This window comes from Scylla paramamosain, chromosome 16 (genome assembly GCF_035594125.1).
Source record: "Scylla paramamosain isolate STU-SP2022 chromosome 16, ASM3559412v1, whole genome shotgun sequence".
NCBI lineage: Eukaryota > Metazoa > Arthropoda > Malacostraca > Decapoda > Portunidae > Scylla > Scylla paramamosain.
In genome coordinates, this window is record NC_087166.1 from 7646222 (window position 1) to 7671015 (window position 24794).

Below are 24794 nucleotides of genomic sequence, written 5' to 3' on the forward strand. Positions count from 1 at the left end.
ATTCCATGTCTTTTCCTCTCAAATCATCTTTCCAACCATCTTGAAAGTCAAAGTAAGAAGTGGCAGACTAAATATTGAGGCATGAAATTTACAGAAGATGAGAGAGAATAGCAGGACCCTGGACTACCCTGCTTCAATGGCTGGGGAGGTGCCTCATGCCCAAGAGACTTGCCATTGAATGATGATCACCTGCAAGTTACAATATGGTGATGGATGCACACACTTTTTACAGATCTTTATAAAGGGGATAAGAAGGCATCTGGTCTCACAACTTTCTGCATTTACTGTATATCACAAACCTTAAAAATCAATTGTGAATTATGCCCTTTTCTCATACAATTTCCAGCAACACTGGATGGGTTGGACGATATCCTCTAATTTTATAAAAGATGACTTATAGGAAGCCTTATTTTCTTTCTAAGAATAAGAATACATAGACTGGTTTCCAGTCAACTTGTTCCTTCCATAGCATATCCAGCATCCATCTTACCAGGCTGGGGTGCAGTTTAGATGTTGTACCTCATATATGCAGTTAGGTCTCACCTTGTCTCTGAACTTGGACACAGACACGATTGGCATGGACTGTTGATCAAAGGTAATGCTTTTCATCAACTCCCTAAGGACTTTTTCATCTTTCTGGTTATCAACACAGAAGCTTGTGATTCTCTTTCCCAGCACACGTTCTGCCACATGAGCCCATTTAGTGTCTCTCACTTTAATGAAGGCTCCTGAAATGCCATAAGAAAGGTATGAAATTCAGTGGGTATTTAGAAAGCAGCCAAAAGACAAACTTAAATGTAGAGGAAAAGTTGAGTAACATTTGATGTGATAACTGTAAGGTACAGATACCATTTGAGATACTGAAAGGGGAAAGAGGCATGCATGGGTCAGAGTACATTACCATGATGATAAATGTGCATTACTATATTTGTGCATACATGTGTGCTTGCACACACACACAGGCTTATTATATGTATATGCAGTCTTCTAATTCGATGATATCACAAAATACTCACTCCTCATCTACAAAAGTGGTAATCCTTTATTAGTGTGCTAGGGCTACAACATGAAAGACCACCATGTCAGTCTCCAGCACAACTAGGTTGCTAATTATGGAAAAGAGGATAAATCTGAATCCTGCAGTATCTCTTACCCATAGGTCCTACAGGTTTCTTGATGAACAATCCATTTGAATGTGCATGTAAAATCTTCTCCAACAGTTGAGGTACCCATTGACCATACACAGTGAGATGACTTCCTTTCTGGCCCTGAAGACCTTTAAGTTCCCTTTCAAGTCCATCTAAAACAAATAATGTTTAGTGAGTGACAAATGAGTAGCATCATGCACAGCTGCCATGCCTGGTTAGATACAAAACCTTTATGACAAAAAAGTGGCAGCAGCCTGCAACAGTTTGGGCTGCTACGCACCCACCACCCACATGCAATTGATACTATCTTCAGAGGACACCTGTCAAGGGAAGGGATGGCTTAGATATGGCACAACAGGCAATCACTTTCTAAAGGGACAACTGGGAAACACAATGGGGCAGTTGTGACCACGGAAGGAATTTATGCCAAGGGAATGCAGGACAATAGCCAGCAAATATCAGAACAGCTGTCATCTCACACCACAGCTACCCATAGTAATTATCTCACCCTGAGTAGTGTCATGGATTTCTCCATCTCCAACAAAAGGCCTCAGAGACCAAAAAAAAAAAAAAAAAAAAAAAAAAAAAAAAAAAAAAAAAAAAAAAATGCTCAGATGACAATGAGCAGTAATATACACTTAAACATATGCTTACTTAATTGCTTGGACAATGCTTTTTCCTCCAAGTCCAGATGTGTCTTCTCTGACTTTTTTAAATCCAATGTGTGTTGTAGGTTATCAAAATGAGTGTTTTCCGTCTTGAGGTTCTCCATTAATTCTTTAATCTCATCCTCAACTATGTTCATCTTCCTCTGCCATTCAGCTCGTACTGCTGCCCATCGACTCTTTGCTCTGTGTGTGTTTAGCATAATTAGTTTAACATAAAACAAACCACATTAGTCTATCTCTTCTCAACACCAAACTAAAACCATCAAGTCCTACCCTCTCCCTCAATTCATCACACCTGTACAAAAGGGCAAATGTTTCCAAATTAGACACTTTGTCATACCCAAAGGTAATAACTTACCCATCATTATCCTTTTCAATGGCAGACCGCAATGTAGAAATTTCTGAAGCCAATGTGCGAACTTTTTTCTCTGTAGTGTTAAACTGAGACTGTTTCTCTTTCAACTCATTCCTTATTTTCCTCATTTTTCTATCTACCTCTCTCACTTCCTTGGAGACTGTTGTCAAATGGCTGGTGGCCTCCTCCAAAAGTTTGGTATTTCTTCTGCAATATGAAAATACTTATTACAAAAGCTAAACCAAAAAATAAAAAAATGTTTTATCTATATTTCCTTATAGGCCAGTCTGAAAGATTATAGTTAATTTAAGCTAGCTACCTTTGGACAACAAAGGTGGTAGTAACTTTTTTTTTTTTTTTTAAATGTTAGAGGGGCACTGGCCAAGGGAAAAAAAATTATAATGGGGGAAAAAAGGTGGGGGGGGGATCACTGAGCTGCTGGTCCTGAGCCAAAAGTGGCCGTCAAAAATTAAAGGATAAGTGTCTTGAAACCTCCCTCTTTAAAGAGTTCAAGTCATAGGAAGGAGGAAATATAAAAGCAGGCAGGAAGTTCAAGAGTTTACTAGAGAAAGCGAGGAATGATTGAGGAAACTGGTTAACTCTTGCATTAGAGAGGTGGACAGAATAGGGGTGTGGGAAAGAAAAAATTTTGTGCAGCAAGGTCACAGAAGGAGAGGAGGCATGCAGTTAGCATGAAAATCGTGGCAGAAGATAGCAAGAAATGCAACATTGCAGTGATAAGAAAGAGGCTGAAGACAGTCAATTAGAGGAAAGCTTCTGATTCCACTCTGTCTAATAGTGATGCCAACTATAAGAATAAGCAGAAATGTTTATACAAGCACTGCAGACTTGACTGATACCATGAAGTTATGGCAAACACAATATCATGAGTTGCTTGCTTTGAGGGTGGTTCATATTTAGGGGCACAAGTTTTGTCCCTTTTCTTCTTTCAAGCTTGGTTAATATGAAATCCACAATACTAATGACAAATACTAATGGTAAATCTATGAACATGGATGATAAATACATTTATACACTAGAAATGCTTTAGGTGAAAAATGCAAATTTCAAATTAAATGAATGAATCCAGGTGTATCAAGTATATAGAAAAAAAAAATAAAATAAAATAAATAAATAAATAAATAAATAAATAAATAAATAAATAAATAAATAAAATTAATAAATAAAACAATATTAAATACAATAAATAAATAAAATAAATGAAACAATAATAATCCGTAAAATCACCTTTGCATGAACTCTTGACACTTAAGACTTCTAAGGATACAGAACTGTATGTCACTGCAACACACTGTGCAAAGGTAAATTATGAAGTACATGTAGGCTATCTTTGCATCAAGGTATTTACAAACTCATCTCAAGTACCTGAATTTTAGAAGTTCATTCTGTGTCTATGTCTCACTAACATGCATCACCAATGTCACTATGCTGTCATGCATTGCCTCCTTAATCTCCATGTTTGCTGTTCTTTTGTCATACACTTTAAAGATACTACCTATTACTTTCCTCCATGACCATGGTTTCTCTCGTACCTCTCACTTGTGGAATCAATCAACACTTACTCTCTCACTTCCGTTTCCTGTTCTAGAACCTTCTGGAGCTCTTCTATCTTCTCTTGGATTTCTTTCCTAGCTTTTGTATGATTCTCCAAGTCTTTTTCTGCCTTCGCTTTCTCTTGCTCAAGATTAATAATCTGCAGAAATGCAAGAAGATTCTAGAAACTTGTGTAAACAGATATTTCTTATCCTTCTTCAACAGTGGAAAAGAAAGAAATCTGAATGGAAAAACATCAAACTATGAAAAAATATATATAATAATAATAAAAATAAATAAATAAATAAATATTTTCTAAGATGTTTTGTAGTTTGATCAAATTTACAAAATCTTCCTCTGTGGCCCATTATTAAGGTATATATTCTAAAAAATTTTTTGGTATCTTCCTCACTACTGCTAACAGACTGTAGTGGAACTTCGTGGATTTCAAGGGTATTTCCAAGATTCAAGAAATAGTTTACTAAGTTTAACAAGAATTCTCTATCATCAATGGCAAGAATTCCACAAATTATCTCCGTGATCTTTGAAAATAGTCCTTATGAAAGAACAATGACTTTAATAATGTACATCACCTATTGCTGGCAGTGTATACACTGTTTACATTCACCTCAATTCTGATAAACAATGAATGTTTCCCCATTATGTGTCTTAGTCTAAATACAAGAATTATGCTGTGGTGGATGATAGCACATTACACAAGTGTTTGTTAGGCAGAATAAGCTCTACCAACACAACAGGCAAACATCCCTCATGAGAGTACAGCCAAAACAGGGTACTAACCCCCCCACACACACGCACTCCCATTCACAATAAGCTACTAGAATTTGAGCGCATTACTTACTTTTGCCCAAGCCAATTCATGGCGTAGTTCTTTCAGCCTATTTCCTTTTTCTCTAAGGGATAAACTGAACTGATAGTGGATACGCTGTTCCTCCACCTCTTTCTCCAAATCAGGGAGGCACTGAAAGAATGACAATTAGGATAATGTTAAAGAATGGAAAATATTTAAATATTTCCTATATAGTTACAAGTTTCTACAGCATCAAATACAAGCATTTTCTCTCTCTCTCTGTCTTCTGTGCTGGTTTCCTTCTGAGTGAGAACAGCACCTCCTAATGGAGGACACTGGCTATGGCATTTGGGAACCATTAACCAGTGGATGCTATTCCTAAGTGTGTGTGTACCATTGTACCATAGCAACCAACATTCAAGTGTATATATATCCTCCAAGAAAAGCTTCTTGATTCAAATTACTGAAGAAGCTCCATTCTCCTCAATACTCATTCAGCATCATTTTTGCTACTACAGGTATTCACTAAGATATGAATGATATGTCAGGAAGTACAGAGGTTGAAAGGATCTTTCTTAAAATCATTGTGGGATCATATTTTCTTTTAAATTTGGCTCCAACTTCAGAATGAAAGTGTCTAGTATTTAATCTTTATCATCTATATATTAGTTAATTTGAAACCTCAATATATATTTTTAAGAGAGAGAGAGAGAGGGGGGGGGTGGGGGGGATTGAATCAGTATTTCCACAAACACATTCCACAAACTGCTTGGTTGAAATCAACTAACAAAAGTGGTCACAGAAGTTAATTTCTCCCACAAATTTGAGAGCATCCCACAAAAAGGCAAAACTGGCATCCAAATAATTAGATTCTACAGTGGAATCAGTCAATATTTTTTACTGTCTCCAACTCTGGCCAAAAGTATCTGATTCCTGGACTCTGACAATGATTACACACCCACACTTCAAACAGCTGTAAGTCTAAGTGCAAATTATAGCAAAAGACAAGTGAACAAACTAATGCAATAGAAAATGCTGAAGACCATGATGATAATGTGAAGCTTACCTCTTTACGACATTCAATAGTTCTCAAGGAGCTCTCAATGTTTCTCTCCAGATCAGCATAGTCATCTTTCATTTGTTGCAGCTGCGTAGCCTTCAGGAAGAGCTTGAAGAGCATCTTTGGTTCCTAGAAGACTTTGCATAATGTAGATTAAGAAACACAATGATAAAGCCTACATGATCCAAAATTAGATGATAATAGTAAACATCATATGAAGTGTTTCATGGTTTTCATAATATCCTAAAACTCTAAACAAATATTTCTGGAAAAATAATTGGCAAGTGGACTCTTGCCTGATAGGGATCAATATTTTTTTCCAATCAACTTAATGAAGATAAAACCTGCTGTATTATTTTTTTCCAATATACAAATATACTGAAAACTGTTACATCATTTCATTTGTTATTCACTATTCTGTTTAACTTCAATAAATATGTCACTACTGGAAGCATTGGGTACACAGTTCTGCATCTTGTGATAGCTGATCAGCATTTCTCAACATCCTACAAACTACATAACAACTGCTTCCAAGATTTGGTGGTATATCAGCTCACAGTTGTGTTGAAGAAGGAGCGTGACATGTCCTGATTAAGTATTGTTACTGGATTGTCCACCTGCAGATTGAAGTGTTCCAGCATCCTTGACAGTTCATCCTTCTTGACTGACACCACTTTTCCTGCAACAAAATGTGGTGTAAAAAAGCAAGAATTGACAATGAAAGAAACTTTATAATTTCAACAATGTGAAACTGTTTATTCAATGACCAAAATTAATGAAAGACAATATAAAACAAAGATCACCCATTAAAGTTATCAAATTAATTAAGTTGTACAACTATGAAACATATGAAAACAAATTTTCTGAAATCCATTACCATCACAAGCTTTAACTTTGTATGATGTAGCTGCTGAGAGAGATATCCTTCGCTCCACGATGATAGTGTTTCCATACGATTCAGGCTTGAACGCATTGCATCCAGAATTATTGATGCCAATTTCTATTACAGCAATATGTTTGCCATGCTTTATTAAGTCTGAAAAAAATATAAATAAATAAATAAATAAAATAAAATAATAATAAAAAAAAGACAAATAAAAAATAACACTATTTTTAAGCACTAGAATTTACAATCAATTTAACATCTATAAAATAACCTGAATGAATAACCCACTGAGGAAATCTACCATGTATCACAGCTTGAGGCTACTGTCAATATGCAGTGACCCAAAATTTTTAATGTGCACAATCTTGCTTAAGACTTGACCTGATGCAACATCACACCTCTTTACCTCCCTACACAATGGTCATAGGGTTGTAATAGTTACACACATTATGAATCAGGATATGGAGCATAGGGAACAAATATACACTACTTGCCAACATATATCCCACCACTCCTGTGTCTTTCACACATAAATTCTTGCACGTACTTAGATCAAGGTTTTGTTTCTGCTTGAAGTTTTCAGCAATGTCTGACTGTAAGATAACTCCACCCTAAAAAGTCATTCTCTTCCTACCTGGTGCAAAACTCATCTTTTATCTCTCTGATGCCTCAGTATCTCTGAGGGGATGCCTGTAGAGTGCCTCCACCTCTGCAGAGTGCTTTCTTGTTTGTTGAAGCACTTGGCCTCTACTAACACTTCTCTTATACACCTTTACCTTCTACCTTCTAAGTAGCTTTCCTCTCTTATTAGCTGCTACAACTTTGCTCACATACATTTTCTTTACAAACGCTGTGCTCTTAATATGGTCATACAATCTTAATGTGTTCTTTTCAACTATTCCCTCATTTGCACTAGTACTTGTATCACATCTTCCATATACACACTCACTGCTCTAACCCTCCCAACTTGTCACTCCATCATGCCCCTCTTAATTAGTTAATCTGCACACCACATTTTCTGGACAGTAATGCCCTATCCCACGTCTGGGTCCATGATACACTTGTTAATGCTGGTAGAGTACTATTCCTTAAATCTTTCTTTACATCTATAAAAACAGTTCTTTTTATAAGTCTCGCAAGTGATCCTATGACACATTCACCTTTCACTACAGTCTCTCTTGTCACTCCATCCACCTCATCATGTTTACCTAGCACCATTCCCAGATACTTAAATTCACACAACTCCTTCCTCATCTCTTCTCCCATAACTATATCACATCTGCCTACAGCTGGCACACTCATAAGATATGTTAAAACCACACATCACCATCTCTCTTCTTTCAAACACAATCACCTTAATTTTTCCAATATTTACATTTCCTTCTCACACACTACACACAGCTTGTTCTCGTGCTATACATGATAGAGAGGTGGCCCACAAAAGGTACTTAAGCCTTCCTTCACCAGAATCTCATGCACTTTATATTTCTGCCTGGAACCATGCCAAGTCTGTTCTCCAACAAGCCAAAAACTCCTTCATTAACAGAAAATGTCAAAACCTTTCAAGATCTAACTCCCCTTGTGATTTCTGGCATCTAGCCAAAAATATCTCCAATAACTTTGCTTCTTCTTCTTTCCCTCCTCTACTTCAACCAGATGGCACCACTGCTATCACATCTATTTCTAAAGCTGAACTCTTTGCTCAAACCTTTGCTAAAAACTCTACCTTGGACGATTCTGGGCTTGTTCCTCCCTCTCCTCCACCCTCTGACTACTTCATGCCACGTATTAAAATTCTTCGTAATGGTGTTTTCCATGCCCTCGCTGGCCTAAACCCCCAGAAGGCTTATGGACCTGATGGGGTCCCTCCTATTGTTCTCCGAAACTGTGCCTCCGTGCTTGCACCTTGCCTAGTCAAACTCTTTCAGCTCTGTCTGTCAACATCTACCTTTCCTTCTTGCTGGAAGTTTGCCTACATTCAACCTGTTCCTAAAAAGGGTGACCGCTCTAATCCCTCAAACTACTGTCCTATTGCTTTAATTTCCTGCTTATCTAAAGTTTTTGAATCTATCCTCAACAGGAAGATTCTTAAACATCTATCACTTCACAACCTTCTATCTGATCGCCAGTATGGGTTCCGTCAAGGCTGCTCTACTGGTGATCTTCTGGCTTTCCTTACTGAGTCTTGGTCATCCTCTTTTAGAGACTTTGGTGAAACTTTTGCTGTTGCCTTGGACATATCAAAAGCTTTTGATAGAGTCTGGCACAAAGCTTTGATTTCAAAACTACCCTCCTACGGTTTCTATCCTTCTCTCTGTAACTTCATCTCAAGTTTCCTTTCTGACCGTTCTATTGCTGCTGTGGTAGACGGTCACTGTTCTTCTCCTAAATCTATTAACAGTGGTGTTCCTCAGGGTTCTGTCCTGTCACCCACTCTCTTCTTATTATTCATTAATGATCTTCTAAACCAAACTTCTTGTCCTATCCACTCCTATGCTGATGATACCACCCTGCACTTTTCCACGTCTTTTCATAGACGTCCAACCCTTCAGGAGGTAAACATATCACGCAGGGAAGCCACAGAACGCCTGACTTCTGATCTTTCTAAAATTTCTGATTGGGGCAGAGCAAACTTGGTATTGTTCAATGCCTCAAAAACTCAATTCCTCCATCTATCAACTCGACACAATCTTCCAGACAACTATCCCCTCTTCTTCAATGACACTCAACTGTCCCCCTCTTCTACACTGAACATCCTCGGTCTGTCCTTTACTTATAATCTGAACTGGAAACTTCACATCTCATCTCTAGCTAAAACAGCTTCTATGAAGTTAGGTGTTCTGAGACGTCTCCGCCAGTTTTTCTCACCCCCCCAGCTGCTAACTCTGTACAAGGGCCTTATCCATCCATGTATGGAGTATGCTTCACATGTCTGGGGGGGTTCCACTCATAATGCTCTTCTAGACAGGGTGGAATCAAAAGCTTTTCGTCTCATCAACTCCTCTCCTCTGACTGTCTTCAGCCCCTCTCTCACCGCCGCAATGTTGCATATCTAGCTGTCTTCTACCGCTATTTTTATGCCAACTGCTCTTCTGATCTTGCTAACTGCATGCCTCCCCTCATTCCGCGGCCTCGCTGCACAAGACTTTCTTCTTTCTCTCATCCCTATTCTGTCCACCTCTCTAACGCAAGAGTTAACCAGTATTCTCAATCATTCATCCCTTTCTCTGGTAAACTCTGCAACTCCCTGCCTACTTCTGTATTTCCACCTTCCTATGACTTGAATTCCTTCAAGAGGGAGGTTTCAAGACACTTATCCACCAATTTTTGACCACTGCTTTGACCCTTTTAAGGGACTGGCATTTCAGTGGGCATTTTTTTTATTAGATTTTTGTTGCCCTTGGCCAGTATCCTTCCTACATAAAAAAAAAAAAAAAAAAAAAAAAAAAAAAAAAAAAAAAAAAAAAAAAAAAATGGAAATAATACACCGCTCTCCACCAGTAAGACTGTGTCATCTGCAAACATATAACCACAGCCCATCACAGTTCATTCCATTTCTTGTTGGAGCAAGAATTGGGCATCTAATCTAATAAATATTTTTTTTTATGAAACAAAAGAATACAAAATTAAAAGATGTATCTTGAAACCTTCCTCTTGAAAGAGTTCAAGTCATGGGCAGTGGATAATACAGAATCAAGCAGAGAATTTCAGTTTACCAGTAAAAGGGATGAAAGACTTAAAAACACTGGTTAGCTACAGAGGAGAGTTAAGTAGAAAGGCTTGTGCACCGAGGATGCTGCTAGGATTCAATTTAAATACTTCAAATCGTAACAACCCTACCTCTCAAGTTGTTTCCTCGATTGGTCCAGCGTGCCATTCCTCCAAGGCCAATCACCACAGCAGTAAGGATGGCACTCTTCCCACTTCCATTCCTTCCCTATTGGAGAGAGAGAGAGAGAGAGAGAGAGAGAGAGAGAGAGGAGAGAGAGAGAGAGAGAGAGAGAGAGAGAGAGAGAGAGAGAGAGAGAGAGAGAGAGAGAGAGAGAGAGAGAGAGAGAGAGAGAGAGAGAGAGAGAGAGAGAGAGAGAGAGAGAGAATCAGACAGGTACACAGCCTGAAGCATTCTAAATCCTACCATAACTGATCACAAATCTATTACTTATCACTCAGCTATCTCTAAATAACCTAGAGCAAACTTATCTGTCCACATATCAAACATCAAACATGTAAGCAACTCCAATGTGAAAATAAAAACACATTTCACACTAACCTGCACAAAGTTGATGTGTGGAGAGAATTCAAACTTGAGATGGTCATGACACATGAAGTTCTTGACAGTGACCCACTTTAAGACACCACACTTACTAATACCTTCCTGAAAATTTCAAGACAATGGTAGACATTCATTGTTACCCATATTTTCACCATAACATAAATCATAAACTTTTGTTCATAAGAAATGCACATTAGGAACCAGAGAATTTTGCAATATGGTATAAACCCCTAAAGGACCAGGGGGGGAGGGGGGTAATTTGACTGTACTGCCAGGACCACAGGTTGAGCTCAAAACATGTAAAATAGCCTATTTTCACATGCTTATTACTCTTAACCTACAATGAATGAAAGAAAACAGTATTCACCCACAATCAACTCCTCTTCTTTCAAATGGTCCCATCTAGAAGTCTGTAGGTGGCATGGTTAGAGATATTATGAGTTGAATGAGGTGTGTCAGTGTACACTGAGCGTGGCTCAGCCTATGTCTGATTGGCTCGCCCCAACTGTGGCTTGGGGATAAAGAAAACAGGTGCTCCACAATTTTCCATACACCTCATACCTGGACATTTTCTCTGCCCCTTTGCATTACAGTGGCTAATGGTGTGGTTAGCTGACAATGCCGGATTGGTTATGTCCTGCAGCGGAGAAGAAATGTTGGCATGAGCGAGCTGAATTGGACGCACCGAAATCTTGTTCCTGGGAACTGGCCATGATGGAGGCTAGCTGTAGACTGACAACCCTTGCTGCCTGACTCAAAACCAATGTAGTCATAGACCGGGCTTGCAAATTGGGAGGAAAATAGCATAATTTGGCTTTATTTTGGCAAAGATGTTGATCAATCCCCCCCCGATCCTCTAGCGACAGGATGTCAATCAGAGTCCCTAGTCCTTTAGGGGTTGAGGGCACATGAGAAAGAAGTTACTTCATTACAGTGATACAAGTCTTTTTTTAAGTGACGATGTATTCTAAACATGCAGCTTTCCAGCCATTTACATAAACAGTACCATAAGACCCCACTGTAACTTGGGTAAGTGGGGAAGCTATCAATACTAACAATGCCAGCAGGCACCATTACACTAGTACAAAAACTGTAGAAAAGATAGTGTTGCATTTCTAACCTCAGAAAAGAATGAAAAGAAAGAAAAAACATTTAAGATGTTTAAGGTGGGGAGAGAGAGAGAGAGAGAGAGAGAGAGAGAGAGAGAGAGAGAGAGAGAGAGAGAGAGAGAGAGAGAGAGAGAGAGAGAGAGAGAGAGAGAGAGAGAGAGAGAGAGAGAGAGAGAGAGAGAGAGAGAGAGAGAGAGAGAGAGAGAGAGTTACATAGAAAAACAGGCCACAACAGACCTTGTGGTCCTCACTCACTGATCATTTGCCTATTACTTCCCAACAGGGTTGATGCATCAGTGAGGTGGGACAAATGCATTAAAAATTGGGTACAGTTTCCAAAGCAAACCAAAATATACTTAAAACAATCTCTATTGTTACAACTCTGCCAATACAATCTTTATTGTTGTAATTCTGCCAAAGTTCCATTAGTAATTTAATAAATGCATTCTTAAAATGAAACGTACATCAGTGATGTCCACAGAAAAGTCTGGAGAGGGATCATCAACGGTGTTGTTGTTCTGTTCATTATTTCGCAGTCTCTTGTGAGTGCCTGGGCCAGACTGGTCCTGTTTTCGCTTGTCCTCACTGGGCATCTGTTGTGAAAATAAATAAATTAATTAAATAAATAAATAAATAAATAAATAAATAAATAAATAAATAAAAAAAAAAAAAAAAAGCTATATTGACTTGCCAATAAATTTTGCAGGTCAACTACTAAAGGCAATTCTGAAAATGCTAAGATGATTAAGGTTAAAAAGTCCACCTTAACTCATTTCATATTACTAGGTAAATTTGCAATGAAGTCACTCTCTCTTTGTCATTATGCTCCACTCACTTTCACCTGATTGGCTGCTGATGACATGGAGGAAGTATATCAGTGAGATGTGTAACTAAGATTATTCAAGGAGTTCCATCTTTAAAAACACTTGTGATTTAATTATATGGTGATACTATAATCTGCTTGCCAGTAAATAAGATTTACTTTGCATCTGCATGACTTCTGGGATTTTGGTCAAGCCTTTTCTCCTGCCTACCTGATTGCTCCTGTCAACTTTTATTGCCACCAACTTCCCTGCTGTCTATGGCTTTGGGCTACGATTTGGTGTGCTATTAGTGTTTTGCTGGTGCAGTGTTAATTTTTCCAATTTTTATGGTATAGCAAGCCACTTCCCCTTTCTCTGAGGCACCCAGTGATGTCATAGTGTTTTCCTGGCCTGTGATTTGCTGTTCAGACATCATGGCTAATGTGAGCCTTGTGATTGGTTAATGCTTACATCACATGTTTTTCTGCCAGTGTGATTGGCTTCAGTGCAGTGGTGTTTTCTGCCAAAATGTGAGTGTCTCCAGCTCAGCTTTCAAGTGGCTATGATGTCACTGTTTATGTTACAACCTCATGTCTTACACAGATAAGCATGAATTACACATTTCTATACATATTTCAAGTTCTTATTGTTTGTGTCTTTTGTTCAGTCAGTGCATACACACGTATATTTATTCATTTTCCATAGGATGTGACCTGTGTGTCACCCAGTATGCCTGTGTCACTCCACGTCATGTTTTGTGAGGCATAAGGCCATACCTCATGATGTAGCCAAGCTAAGTACAAGAACGTATTTTCTAGCACCACATTGCATCCACCCTACCATGTGGCACCTCCTGGGCACCTTGCCTCGCAAGTCTTGGGCCTGCCTTGGACTTCCTTGTTTATTTTGATGTTATTCATTGAAATTTGGTACTGAGATAGACTAATAATGTATTTATTGATAAGAACATAAAATTTTGAATCTTGCTGCCCACGTGCAAACCACAGCAGATACCTTGGATGAACTACTGATTTATGAACAAGATTTTCTCTGAAAAATCGCTTGTAAAAGAACTTCTGTAGTACACAGTAAAAGAACATCTAGAAATAAGATATCTGGCAGTATAACATCTTTTTTTCTTTTAACTCAAACTCTCCCACTGTACCTATTGGGGCCTCACTGAATTCCCCTACACCAAGCACAGATCAGACACGTCTCTGCAAAGCTGACACTATCGTCATTGTTGCCGACTCTAACCTGCTTTGTTTTCACTAGATTTTAGGAAAAAACATTGAATGAGAGATCAAAGTATCAAAACTCTTGACCATGTCAAATTTCAACTGGTGCTAAAGGTTCACTAAGCTTGAGAACAAGCACTGACTGAGGTATCAAAGTTCACAAGAATATGTCAGTGCATGGGTTGCCCATGATAACTTGGATGGGCTGGTTCAATAAGTTGTGTTTGGTGATTGTTAAATTGACCTAATGGTCTGAGTTACTATTCCAAAATGGTCTAAGCTGGTTCACCAGGTGGGCTGAGTCAGTAATAGTAAATGGTCTGAGTTTCATGCAGACAGATCTGCCGTCACAAGCTTACATGACAGCCCTCTACCTCGCTTACCAACATGCTCAAAACATTAGTTTCAGATAGGGGGTGGGGGTAAAAAATAAAGGTGAATGATTTGCATCATGCAGATTCATTCAAAACAGGCCGAAAAACTATCAGAAAAATATAGTTTCATACAGAATAGAGAGACTGGTGCAAGTTTAAAAAATTGCCAATTTTTGAACGCCCATATTAATATTTTCAACTATTTTTCACCCTCTCCCAAACCACCCCCATTCCCCACAGGCCCCAAAGCTTGCTTGAGGGGTTGGGTGGGAAATGAAGGAGCAGACTTCTTATCAGGAGATACCATAGATAGTACTCATGTTGCCAGATTGGCATCGATTCTTCAAGCTATGTATCTATGTAAACCTGACCTAGTCCTATGAAAACACTAATGTATTTCAATATTATGCCTTAGCTTTATCCAAATGTTCACAGCAATAACTATCATACTGATTTGGAGAGAACCACTATGGATTTCAGGACAAAAACAAACCAAATCCTTCTCTATAAATCCGTAGTGAAGCGAATGAACGGAATTACTATGAATCTAACCTAACCCTTATATAAAAAAAAAATGTAATTTCAACATTACCTATCACACATCTCCATGTCAACAAAGGTGCAAAGGCGCAGCATCTCACAATAAACCAACTATTATGAATTCGAATAGATACCGCTGCTTCAAGTAATGGCTGTCAACGTAACTACAACACTCCCTTTACGTCAGCCACCACCCTGCAGTATAAAGCACTCCCCAACACGTAGCAATGGATATGTGAATGAAGCAAGATAGGAATGCGGCGGTGTGGTATGGGTGTAATAGATGGGTCGTATGTAGGCGGCAACAGAACCCCTTTTGTTTGTTTACATATGTAACACTTCAATTATCTGCAGTTATCCACATAATCCCTGCCTATATCTAGCAGTGAATGGACTCTCCACACAATAAATACATTCGGTATTGCATTTAACAGCTTTCGCGCAAGCAAAAATTCATACGAAACAAATTATAAAGATGAAATGTACTCACTGCCTCTCCCTTGGTTCAATCTTTCCTGGATTGTGGCGCGCGCGCCTTATCGAGTTGCCACTTTAAATTTAAATGTAATAATTTTTTTTCTTTTCGTCAAGCATTTCAATAAACATACCATATTCTTCTTTTTTCTCTCTTCAAAATGTAATGCTATTTATTTAATAGTTATTGACTTTTGCACAAGTATCCGTTTAATTCGTGTAAGCACTGTCAAGGTCACCATATCGCTAGAATTTGAGTATGAAAGAAAGTCATATTAACCAGTAATACTCTCAGCAATATGTGTGTATGTATGTATATATACTTCTGATAACAATAAGACATAGCATTCTTGGATTATACATATAACATTTCTAATTTTATTAGGGCCTGTAGCCCCTTCACTGTCAATCCTCGCGTATTTTCAGTTGCCAGTTTGTATTTGAAGAGAACATTAATCGAGTTTTATGGGCTTTCTAGCAATTACAATGGTAGCTGCCCTCCTGGAATGGTAGCCGCAATTTCGATTAAAAATTCGGAGATCCTTGGACGAAACACAGCAACCATCATTTACCTGGTTCCTTGACGACCTGCCACTTTACAACAAAATAGGTAAACAAATGGCAAACTGGCAGCAAAAAAATCATAAACTGTCGGGACACTCCATTCCTTCCTACCGACGTACCTATAAGTAGCACTTCATTCCTTCCTGCTGACATACCTATAAGTAGCCTTCACGATTTTACTGCTAGAAAGGCCAACCACATAGTGAGCTGCAACAAAGAACCAAACAATTCCTGGACAGCAACACAGCCATCCATGGAACCATTACACCTAGCTGCTCTTACTTCTACACATTACACATGGACTTGCTTACCTATAAATTAACACCTTTGTCTCTCTCATTCTCAGCATCCTAGACATGGCTCTTAGAAGGCATGATCAAATATACATCGCTGTAGAGAAGTGCTTCCTACCACCTCCCTTTCAACCATTTCCATTCTTTTTTCTTCGTATGCTAGTGAAAGGATAGCAAACAACTTAGCACATCTGTGTATTACATTTATTGGAGTTTACCAGTTGGCATTGTCTCCTGCGCCACCCCAGTCCTCAGTAGTTCCAGTGGCGGGTGAAGCCCAGTCATCTCCCTGTAACAGAATGAACAATGAGCTTTTCCTTATTTAAAATGCATTACATATAAAATATGGTCAGTAGGTATGTCAGGCAAGCATTCTACATGATATAACAATTCTTACAGTCTGGCCCCAGTCATCAACAGGAGCAGCAGGAGCCCCAGGAGCAGCAGCAGCAGCAGCTGCAACAGGAGCAGCTCCAGCAGCAGCTGGAACACCACCTGCCACAGCAACAGCAGGTGCAGCTGGTGTGGCAGCAGCAGCATCAGCCTCTGGCACATCACCAACCCAGGTCTCAGTAGCCTGGGTATCAACCTTTGCAGACTCTGCTTCAGCCTTGGCAGCCTCAGCCTTGGCTGCCTCTTCTTTCTCCTGCTCCTCAGGGTCACTGCAAGAATTGAGACCAAAGTTAACACCAATAACAGTAGGCTGTAATTCAGGTACAATAATGTGCCATCATCAGCTTAGACGTTCTTTCATTCCAGTCAGAATTACGTCCCGTCGAACTCATCCTGTAAAAATACATACAGATAACTGAACATTTACCAGGCAAGCTTGGAACTGGAAGTGATTATACAAGCTTACCAAATATGTACTTCCTACGTAAAATGAGCCACACAACGAAAACAAACATCATCATCTATATTCAATTAATTAATAAGTGCATGGGAATCACACAATTTAAATTATACTAGAAAGTGAAAACAGTTTCCTGAACAGTTAGATGAGGGCATGGCAATGGTGCATAGTGATCCCTGTGCAGTGTGGTGATGGATCAGTTCTCTCCGTGAACAGACCAAGAGGTTGACATGCGGAATGCTCACATGGGTTAGAATGCGTGTGCACTTACACTATCCCTCCTCATGGGAGGATGTTAACCTAGTATATATAAAGTGACAAATATAAAATAAAGTTCTGTTTATATTCAATGCCCTTTGGCACATTCATAAATTGCATACATGTATATAACTAGAGACCAACTAGACTAGACTAACTAGATAACTAGAGACTAGATAACTAGAGAGTCCAGGTGGATTTTTATATAAATACAGTGGAACCTCAGTTACTGAACACCTCTCTTTTTTAACAAATCAATTTTCAAACAAAATTTTGAACTCATAATTGCTTTGGATACCACACCATAATTCGGTTCTCGAACAAAGTTACTTGATTTCAAATATTAAAAGACAAAGCAAAAGCTGCCATTTATTACTAATTTATAGTTTCTGTAAATATTTCCTTCATTTATATATTTGGAGGAGAGACCCAGTAAGACAGTAATCTAATCTTTGAAATAGTAAATGTGATCCTGTTCAAAAGCCTAGATGTAAACAGTGTCTTGGCTAACTCAGGAGTAATCCTGTCTCCGAAGTCACCTGTGACGCATGTTGACCCCACATCATCATCACTACTACACAATTGCATTTTTCCAGCATCAAGATGTCCAAATGTTATGATCTTCATTTTAGCAGTAAGTGGGTTGCTCTTCTGTGTCACTCTGTAAGGCTTCCCTCACTAGATCAATGACAAACAGAATACCTGCATGGTCTAAAAAGTATATTCTGATAAGTTCTGTGTCATTAAATTCATTCAATACATCATTTGTGGATAATTTCCGAGCTGGGGATGTTGCAAAGTGGCCATCTTAGCAGTGGGAGCATCCGTCATAAACTGCTAAGACAGGGTGGATGGGTGTCCGGGAATGGTTTAATTAATTTTACATTGATTCCTATGGGGAAAACAGTTTCGGTTTTCAAATGGTTTTCAGGAAAAAATTAAGTTTGAGAACGGAGGTTCCACTGTGTATATTCTTACGTCAGATGCATGGTTTGAAGGAAATCTGTACAATACTTCACTCCTGCACCTTTGTCTCCTACAATATGTACTCCACACAAGTTCTACACATTCATCAACACTCATATTGTTACTACTATTCATGGAATACAATTTTCATCCGCATGCTTATATTTGACTATGTGCTGTCTCTCCTTGCAGTTTCAGCTTTTGAACACAAAGTAGCACTGGCACATGGGATCAACATACCGGTAGAAGAACAAGTCAGGCATCACATCAGTCTCCCAGGGCAGCTTGCGAGAGATGGTGCCACGCAGACGGAGCACTTCACGAGCCAACATCCACCAGATCAAACCAACAGAGTGAGGGCTCTGCAGGAGAGAATCAATGTATGGGTCAGGAGTTTGGCATCACAAATGGGATGACACCAGCATGTAATAGCATCAGTTAAGACGTTCATTCATTAAAATCAGAATTACGTCCCGTCATATTCATCAAATAAAAATACAAACAGGTACAGGGCTATCAGTCACTATAAATGGACAAATATAACTTCTAGTTGGAAACGAGTCAAAATTGAAATGGGGGATAGAGGAATATCACTCAACACTCAAGATGCATTCAAACTAAGGCAGTGAATGTGACTTATCCCACACAGGGCAAGGGGCAAGTGACACCTATGCTGCAATTTTTTTTGTCATCTCACATTTGAAAATAAAGGCATCTATGTAGATTAGTACTGCTTTGGGGGGTTGGGGCAAAACAGTGTAAGTTGTTGGGCCTTGCTATGGATGTATGTAGCCAGCTGCACTATGCCTAAGCTCCTGGGGCATCGTATGGTGGTTCCCTTTCCATTGGAGGTCAACAAGACTAAGAGTGTGAATGATAAGTGTATGTATGTATGCATGTGTGTGCACTGCTTTGTTTGCATCACCCCATGTGAGACTGCTGGCCTGGTATATAGATAAATAGACTGATATGTTTTTATATCTACATTATCTATTCAGCCTTGTTAAATTAGAGCAGTAACAGTTTGATCAGCTCAAAACATCTGACACATCTTGAATCTAATGTGCTGAATGTTTGCTGCATTTGCATTTAAGGAACTAAAGTTTTATGAAGTGACACCAGTCAAAAACATGTGTGAAGCCCTACTGGAGAAGGTTACTAAAACTTATTACTTGGAGGAATTAGAGGAATTTATAGCTGTGGAACAGAAAGTGAAAGGTTAAGCAAGTAGACAAAATTGGATGAAGAAAAGCTGCTAAGAAACCAGTCAGTTTGACTGAGGAAGTAATGTCACACACCTTGTTGTTGCAGGGAATGGCAACATCCACGTAGCGCAGAGGAGAGTCCGTGTTGCAGAAGCCAATAACAGGGATGTTGACGTAAGAAGCCTCAGTGATGGGCTGGTGGTCAGAGGCTGGGTCAGTCACCACCAGCAAGCGTGGCTCACGGAAAGCAGCCTGAGGGAAAAGTTTTCTGTCAATAGATCCAACTGTTGGGGAATGCAATCATAAGATATGATTCCCTAAATTTTGAATCATGTACCATTTCAATTCCTATTCCTCCAAACTGCACTTACTTTGTCAATCTTGCAGGCAATCTTTACCTTTAAATCTGAGCCTAGTGTCTATCATATTCTGAATAATATACCTTTACTTTAGTCTGAAATATTTCTCTATGGATAAATGAACTACATGCTGGGTACATTTCTACTTCAATTTAGGGAATTAATAACTAATAGTCCAGTGAAGGGAAATCTATATACACCAGCATTAACTAACACCAAGGATTCGTGCCCCACCTGGATCTGGTTAGTGAAGGCTCCAGGAGTGAAGCGGCCAGCAATGGGCGTGGCACCAGTGTACCGAGCAAACTTGAGCACGGCACGCTGCCCCATGGGACGTGAGGAGATCACATACACATCAGCAGGGTTCTCAATGGCTGCGATGGCACGGGCAGCAAGCAGGATCTTTTCATACGTCTTGCGCAGGTGGATGATGTATGTACCTGGCCAATTGTGTATTTATCAAGGTAGTGTTCAAAATGCATACCTGAGATACTAGTAAAAAAAAAAAAAATCAAAGAACCCTATTTGCTGTGGTAACATGTTGAAGTACTTATTATACTTCAGGTACAGTGATGGGCAAACAAAAGCACTGTCATGATAATTACATAATAATAACAGTTAGTCTGAAGATTCTAGTGAAGACAGCTCCTGACCAGGACAGCTTCCCAGAATTGCCCCACATTTGCCACATCAGCTTCAGTTACTGGAGTCAACAGAATTTTCATCAAATTGTGTGCAGCATACTAAAAATCTGACTGGCACCATTTTTTTAATGCAATGAGACTTCAAAGAAAAGTTGGAATTGAGTAAATGAGAGTTGGTAAACAGTTTAACAGACCACAAAGGGAGGCTTTGGCCAGCAGTGAGGTGGTGCATCTTTACTGCCACACTACAACACTCCTCTCACACACGTATTGATACTAAGGATTTATAAATCAAAGGGATCACCTGAAGATCCGCCACTCCACAGGGATCACCTGAAGATCCGCCACCCCAGATTGTCTCACCTGAAGATCCGCCAACCCAGACTCTCTCACTTGGTTAGGTTAGGTTAGCCTAACCTAACCTAACCTAACAACATAACGCATTAAAAAACTGAGTGGATATAAAAAATGCAGAAAAAAGTTTACTTCATTAAAAGTATGGGATCACCTGAAGATCCGCCACCCCAGATTGTCTCACCTGAAGATCTGCCACCCCGAGTGCGGCTGGGGTGGCAGATCTTCAGGTGATCCAATCAAAGTGAAATATTTAATGAACAAATCCATGAATTTGTGCAAAGGATGAAGGAAATAGATTTGTTGATTACAAGTTAATTTATGTAATTCTAATACATTTTAAGTTTAATGCACTTACCACTTGGTATCAACACAATGAGAACCAAAGCCCCTAACCTCCCAAGGCAAAACCATCAGGGTGAAAAGTTACAGGACATGAACTCTAACAGGTGGCGAAGTGTTAACTGGCTAAACCTCTAGCACTTCCGAAAATTATTACAAACTAGTGCCAATTCTAATATACTGACTGAAAAACAACATTCTCTTTTACAAGCTGCCTGCATTACCTTTACTGTTAAAAATGGTGTAAAATAAGAAAACGCATTCCTTATCACCAAAAACAAATGATCAGTATATACACCCTCACACCACCACAGGGCAGCACCTACCATCCTGACGCCTCTTGTAGACGTACTGCTCCATCTGGAAGTTGACATTGTTGGCGCCAAGGTGAGTGGACGCAGCCAGGAAACGCGTCACATCATTTTCCTCCAAGCTCATAACACTAAGGCCTCCCGACATGATCTATAAGGAAATAAAATACACATACTCAGATAACATAGGCAAGTGAGAAAATGCACAAGCAGAGAACTACAAAATCACAGTTGAAATATAAGCATTGGAATATTTCTGATCAACACAAATTAAAACAAGTATGCAGAAGTGGAAAATTCAAGACATTTCTAATAGGAAGAGAATAATTTTTTTTTTTAATGTAGGAGGATTATCAGCCAAGGGAAACAAAATTATATATATGTATATATATATATATATATATATGTATATATATATATATATATATATATATATATATATATATATATATATATATATATATATATATATATATATATATATATATATATATATATATATATATATATATATATATATATAAAGCCCATTGAGGTGCCAGTCCCCTTGCAGAGATAATACATTATTTTTGACACAACAAGAGAACCTGAGTGCATATGATTTTTTCCTTTTAAAGTACAGAGGAGGGCGACTAAGATGATTCAGGGACAGAGACAATTACTGAACAAATATAGGCTAAAACAACTCAACCTGCATTCACTGGAGAGAAGGGTGTGCAGGGACATGATAGAAGTATTTAAACAGATAAAAAAGAATTAACAAAGGTGATATGTGACATTCTCATGGAAAAGAATCAGGACAGAACTCAAGGTAATGGATGAGCTAGATAAGTTTAGGTTTAGGAAAGAAATTAGTAGGAAATGGTTCAAAAATAGTTGTGGATGAATGGATGAGGCTCAGCAGTCATGTGGTCAGTGCCAACATGCTAGTTTCAAGAGGTTACATGACATAGACAGGAGAAACAGGTGATAAATAGGATGGTTGGCAAGGGGGACATTTTATGGTTGGTACAAGAGCTGCCCAGTGTAGGTCAACCAGTCTTTTGCAGTCTCCATTATGTTCTTATATGCCACAGCAGTAATGACGATGCACATGAATCACTGGCCAAACCATTATTGGCTAAATATTTACTGTACCTTGAGATTATTATTTTTATTCTTCTTAGGTTTTAATGCATGCTGAATTAATCTGACATTCTCTCTCCTCTCTTTATGGATAGCTTGTTACATAGTTTCCCAATAAAATATAATGAAGGAATCTGTTCAAAGAAAAACGAGTAGTCTTGCCGAGAAACAATTACCTCAATAATTACAAACACATCCAAGTAAATAAAAAAAAATGTCTTTGCTTCTCAACACTGGAAGCACGCGGCTGTGGAAACTGAAGTATCGAGAGTGAAATACAGTTTAGCCTTCATCAAATAAATTATACAGAAAGCATCAGGCCGGCGTGGGTCAACCAACCAGTCACAGATGTGGTGTGCTTTACCTGACCTGACCTGACCTAACTGCATAAAGCCACGGTCACCCAACAGTTCCCTGAAACTTAACGCTACACATCCCACACTGTTCACCTCACCAGTTCACGTAATGTAGCCCACCTCAGGCCTTGCACGTGATAATGATGGAGTTAAATTCCGGTAGTTTCATGAAAGCACACAAGATTTTATCAGTGACCACAAAACTTCCCACTTAAACACCAAGAAATTTATAACGCTTTCAAAATGCAGCGTCACGTACACACCAGACTGGATATAATGGCTCTACAATAATTATAATTCACACACGGACAGAAATGTGCTGAGAATGTGACAGGGTGGCGCCAGATCTCACGGGGTCCTTGGTTTGTTTACTTGCGGTAGCCCATATTTATCTGCGAACATCCTAGTAACCTTAATTCCCACTGTCCGAACAATGCATGACCTTAATAGCTGCATCACTTATGATTTGAATGGTGGAGTATGAAGACCCACCGTGAAGTAATAAACTCCAGATGGAAGAAAATAGCGAACACACTTACGGTGGCTGGGCGGTCGACCGGGGACACGCATGAAGAAGGGCTGCCGTGGCGTTCGAGTAGGTAAATTATTTTTCAAAACAGTTCAATTAAGTACTTAATTTTATAAGATAAATAATTAACGTAAATTTAAATAACATTTTTTTGCATTAACTTTTCATTAAAAACTCAGGAAAATAAAAAGTGTAATACAAAGTATAAGAGAAAACATTTAATTTTAGGGTAGACTATGTTATTTGGCCATGTCGTTGCTTCGCTCTCCTTATTTTTAAAGGAAACTCTCACTATTTAAAGAGTATATCAGATTCTTCTTAAAAAAAGGGCCTATTATCACGTAGTCATAATACTCTGTGGCTAGTATACGCACTGCATCTAACTGGCTGTGATATAAATTACTGTGGTTTTTCTGTGTTTCCGCGATTCTAGTAATATAAAAACACGCATGAAAATCTAACGAATAGTCTCTGTATCCAGTGAAAACAGTCATAGTGAGTGCCTGAAGCGTTTCAAAATACAGTCTCATGTTAGAAACTTCTATTACGTGTTCTGATACTTTCTGATATTAAAGTAAAGCACCTCATAATTACACTAGTGGCATCAAAGCGATAAATGAAGAGCCATTTGATGATTATTTTATATTATTTTCCCGCGCTCTGTTTTAGTAGATATTCATCACCACAATATTGTTGGAATCTTTCAATGTCTTGTCTTAAGGAGACATAATGATGGCTATTCCCATTAAACAGGAATGTTCTATTTTGTTGTGAGAGAGAAAAGTAAAGAAAAGAAATGCGACTATCATGTATGTTGAAATATTGAATAAACATTACATATATTTTTTTCTTTGTGTGTGTGTGTGTGTGTGTGTGTGTGAGAGAGAGAGAGAGAGAGAGAGAGAGAGAGAGAGAGAGAGAGAGAGAGAGAGAGAGAGAGAGAGAGAGAGAGAGAGAGAGAGAGAGAGAATTGCAACGAAAATATCATGTAATACTTTATTTTACCACACATTCACTAATCCCAAACTTTTATAGTAAAAATTTATTGCCCCTCCTAATTTAAAGATGTGCGCCTTCAAACAGATCAACAGTTCTTTATATGATCTATTACAAACACTCTTAGCAGGACACGAGCTCGTCTTCCGCCCATACAGGAGGTACCTGAACGCGGCCCGGCGGCTTGGAGGAAGAGGAAGGCCTTCAGTCACCGTGTTCCGCCTAACGCTCGATAAAACTTTAATGTAGAAGGAGCGGCTGAGTTGTGTGGTATCGATATCCATTAGGTTAAGTCGGTCGGGTGACGCAGCACGTGAAACAATGCCAAGATAAACACGCTGATGGA

At 38.8% G+C, this 24794-nt stretch overlaps 2 protein-coding genes across 7 annotated transcripts in view; both read right to left on the bottom strand.

The window, feature by feature from the left end:
- LOC135107958 (structural maintenance of chromosomes protein 6-like) overlaps positions 1-15395 on the bottom strand; it is a 30729-nt gene extending 15334 nt beyond the window's left edge. The window contains exons 1-13 of one of the 5 annotated variants that reach the window (XM_064018439.1): positions 15310-15395; positions 12329-12457; positions 10753-10857; positions 10323-10419; positions 6474-6632; positions 6154-6275; positions 5603-5725; positions 4588-4707; positions 3755-3885; positions 2175-2378; positions 1803-1999; positions 1154-1300; positions 544-728 (exon numbers count right to left, since the gene is read on the bottom strand). In XM_064018439.1, the coding sequence (XP_063874509.1) occupies positions 544-728; positions 1154-1300; positions 1803-1999; positions 2175-2378; positions 3755-3885; positions 4588-4707; positions 5603-5725; positions 6154-6275; positions 6474-6632; positions 10323-10419; positions 10753-10857; positions 12329-12457 (1719 nt within the window). In that variant the 5' untranslated portion in view covers positions 15310-15395. Of the gene's footprint in view, positions 1-543; positions 729-1153; positions 1301-1802; positions 2000-2174; positions 2379-3754; positions 3886-4587; positions 4708-5602; positions 5734-6153; positions 6276-6473; positions 6633-10322; positions 10420-10752; positions 10858-12328; positions 12458-12699; positions 12742-14871; positions 15071-15309 lie in introns of those variants that run through there. The other 4 variants (XM_064018440.1, XM_064018438.1, XM_064018441.1 and 1 more) reach the window with 4 other exon arrangements.
- Positions 15396-16336: 941 nt separating this feature from the next.
- LOC135107961 (small ribosomal subunit protein uS2-like) lies at positions 16337-23566 on the bottom strand. Of its 2 annotated transcripts, none has more exons than XM_064018445.1 (7): positions 23463-23566; positions 21458-21593; positions 20026-20231; positions 19526-19684; positions 18468-18589; positions 16548-16812; positions 16337-16439 (listed from the first exon to the last, which is right to left on the bottom strand). In XM_064018445.1, the coding sequence occupies exons 2-7, from the start codon at positions 21588-21590 to the stop codon at positions 16365-16367; spliced, it is 960 nt and encodes a 319-aa protein (XP_063874515.1). In that variant the 5' UTR covers positions 21591-21593; positions 23463-23566; the 3' UTR covers positions 16337-16364. The 2 variants fall into 2 exon arrangements, with proteins under 2 accessions (XP_063874515.1, XP_063874514.1); XM_064018444.1 differs by having other exon boundaries at positions 16548-16853; positions 18437-18589.
- Positions 23567-24794: the final 1228 nt, after the last annotated feature.

Bases quoted from the DNA above. Each gene is read 5' to 3' on its own strand.
- LOC135107961 (XM_064018444.1), bottom strand. From the start codon at position 21,590: ATGTCGGGAGGCCTTAGTGTTATGAGCTTGGAGGAAAATGATGTGACG. The intron at 19,685-20,025 runs GTGGGGCACGAA...CTTTTCCCTCAG, and splicing joins CCTTCACTAACCAGATCCAG to GCTGCTTTCCGTGAGCCACG. The intron at 16,854-18,436 runs GTGTTCAAAAGC...CCTGAATTACAG, and splicing joins CCATGTGCCAGTGCTACTTT to CCTACTGTTATTGGTGTTAA.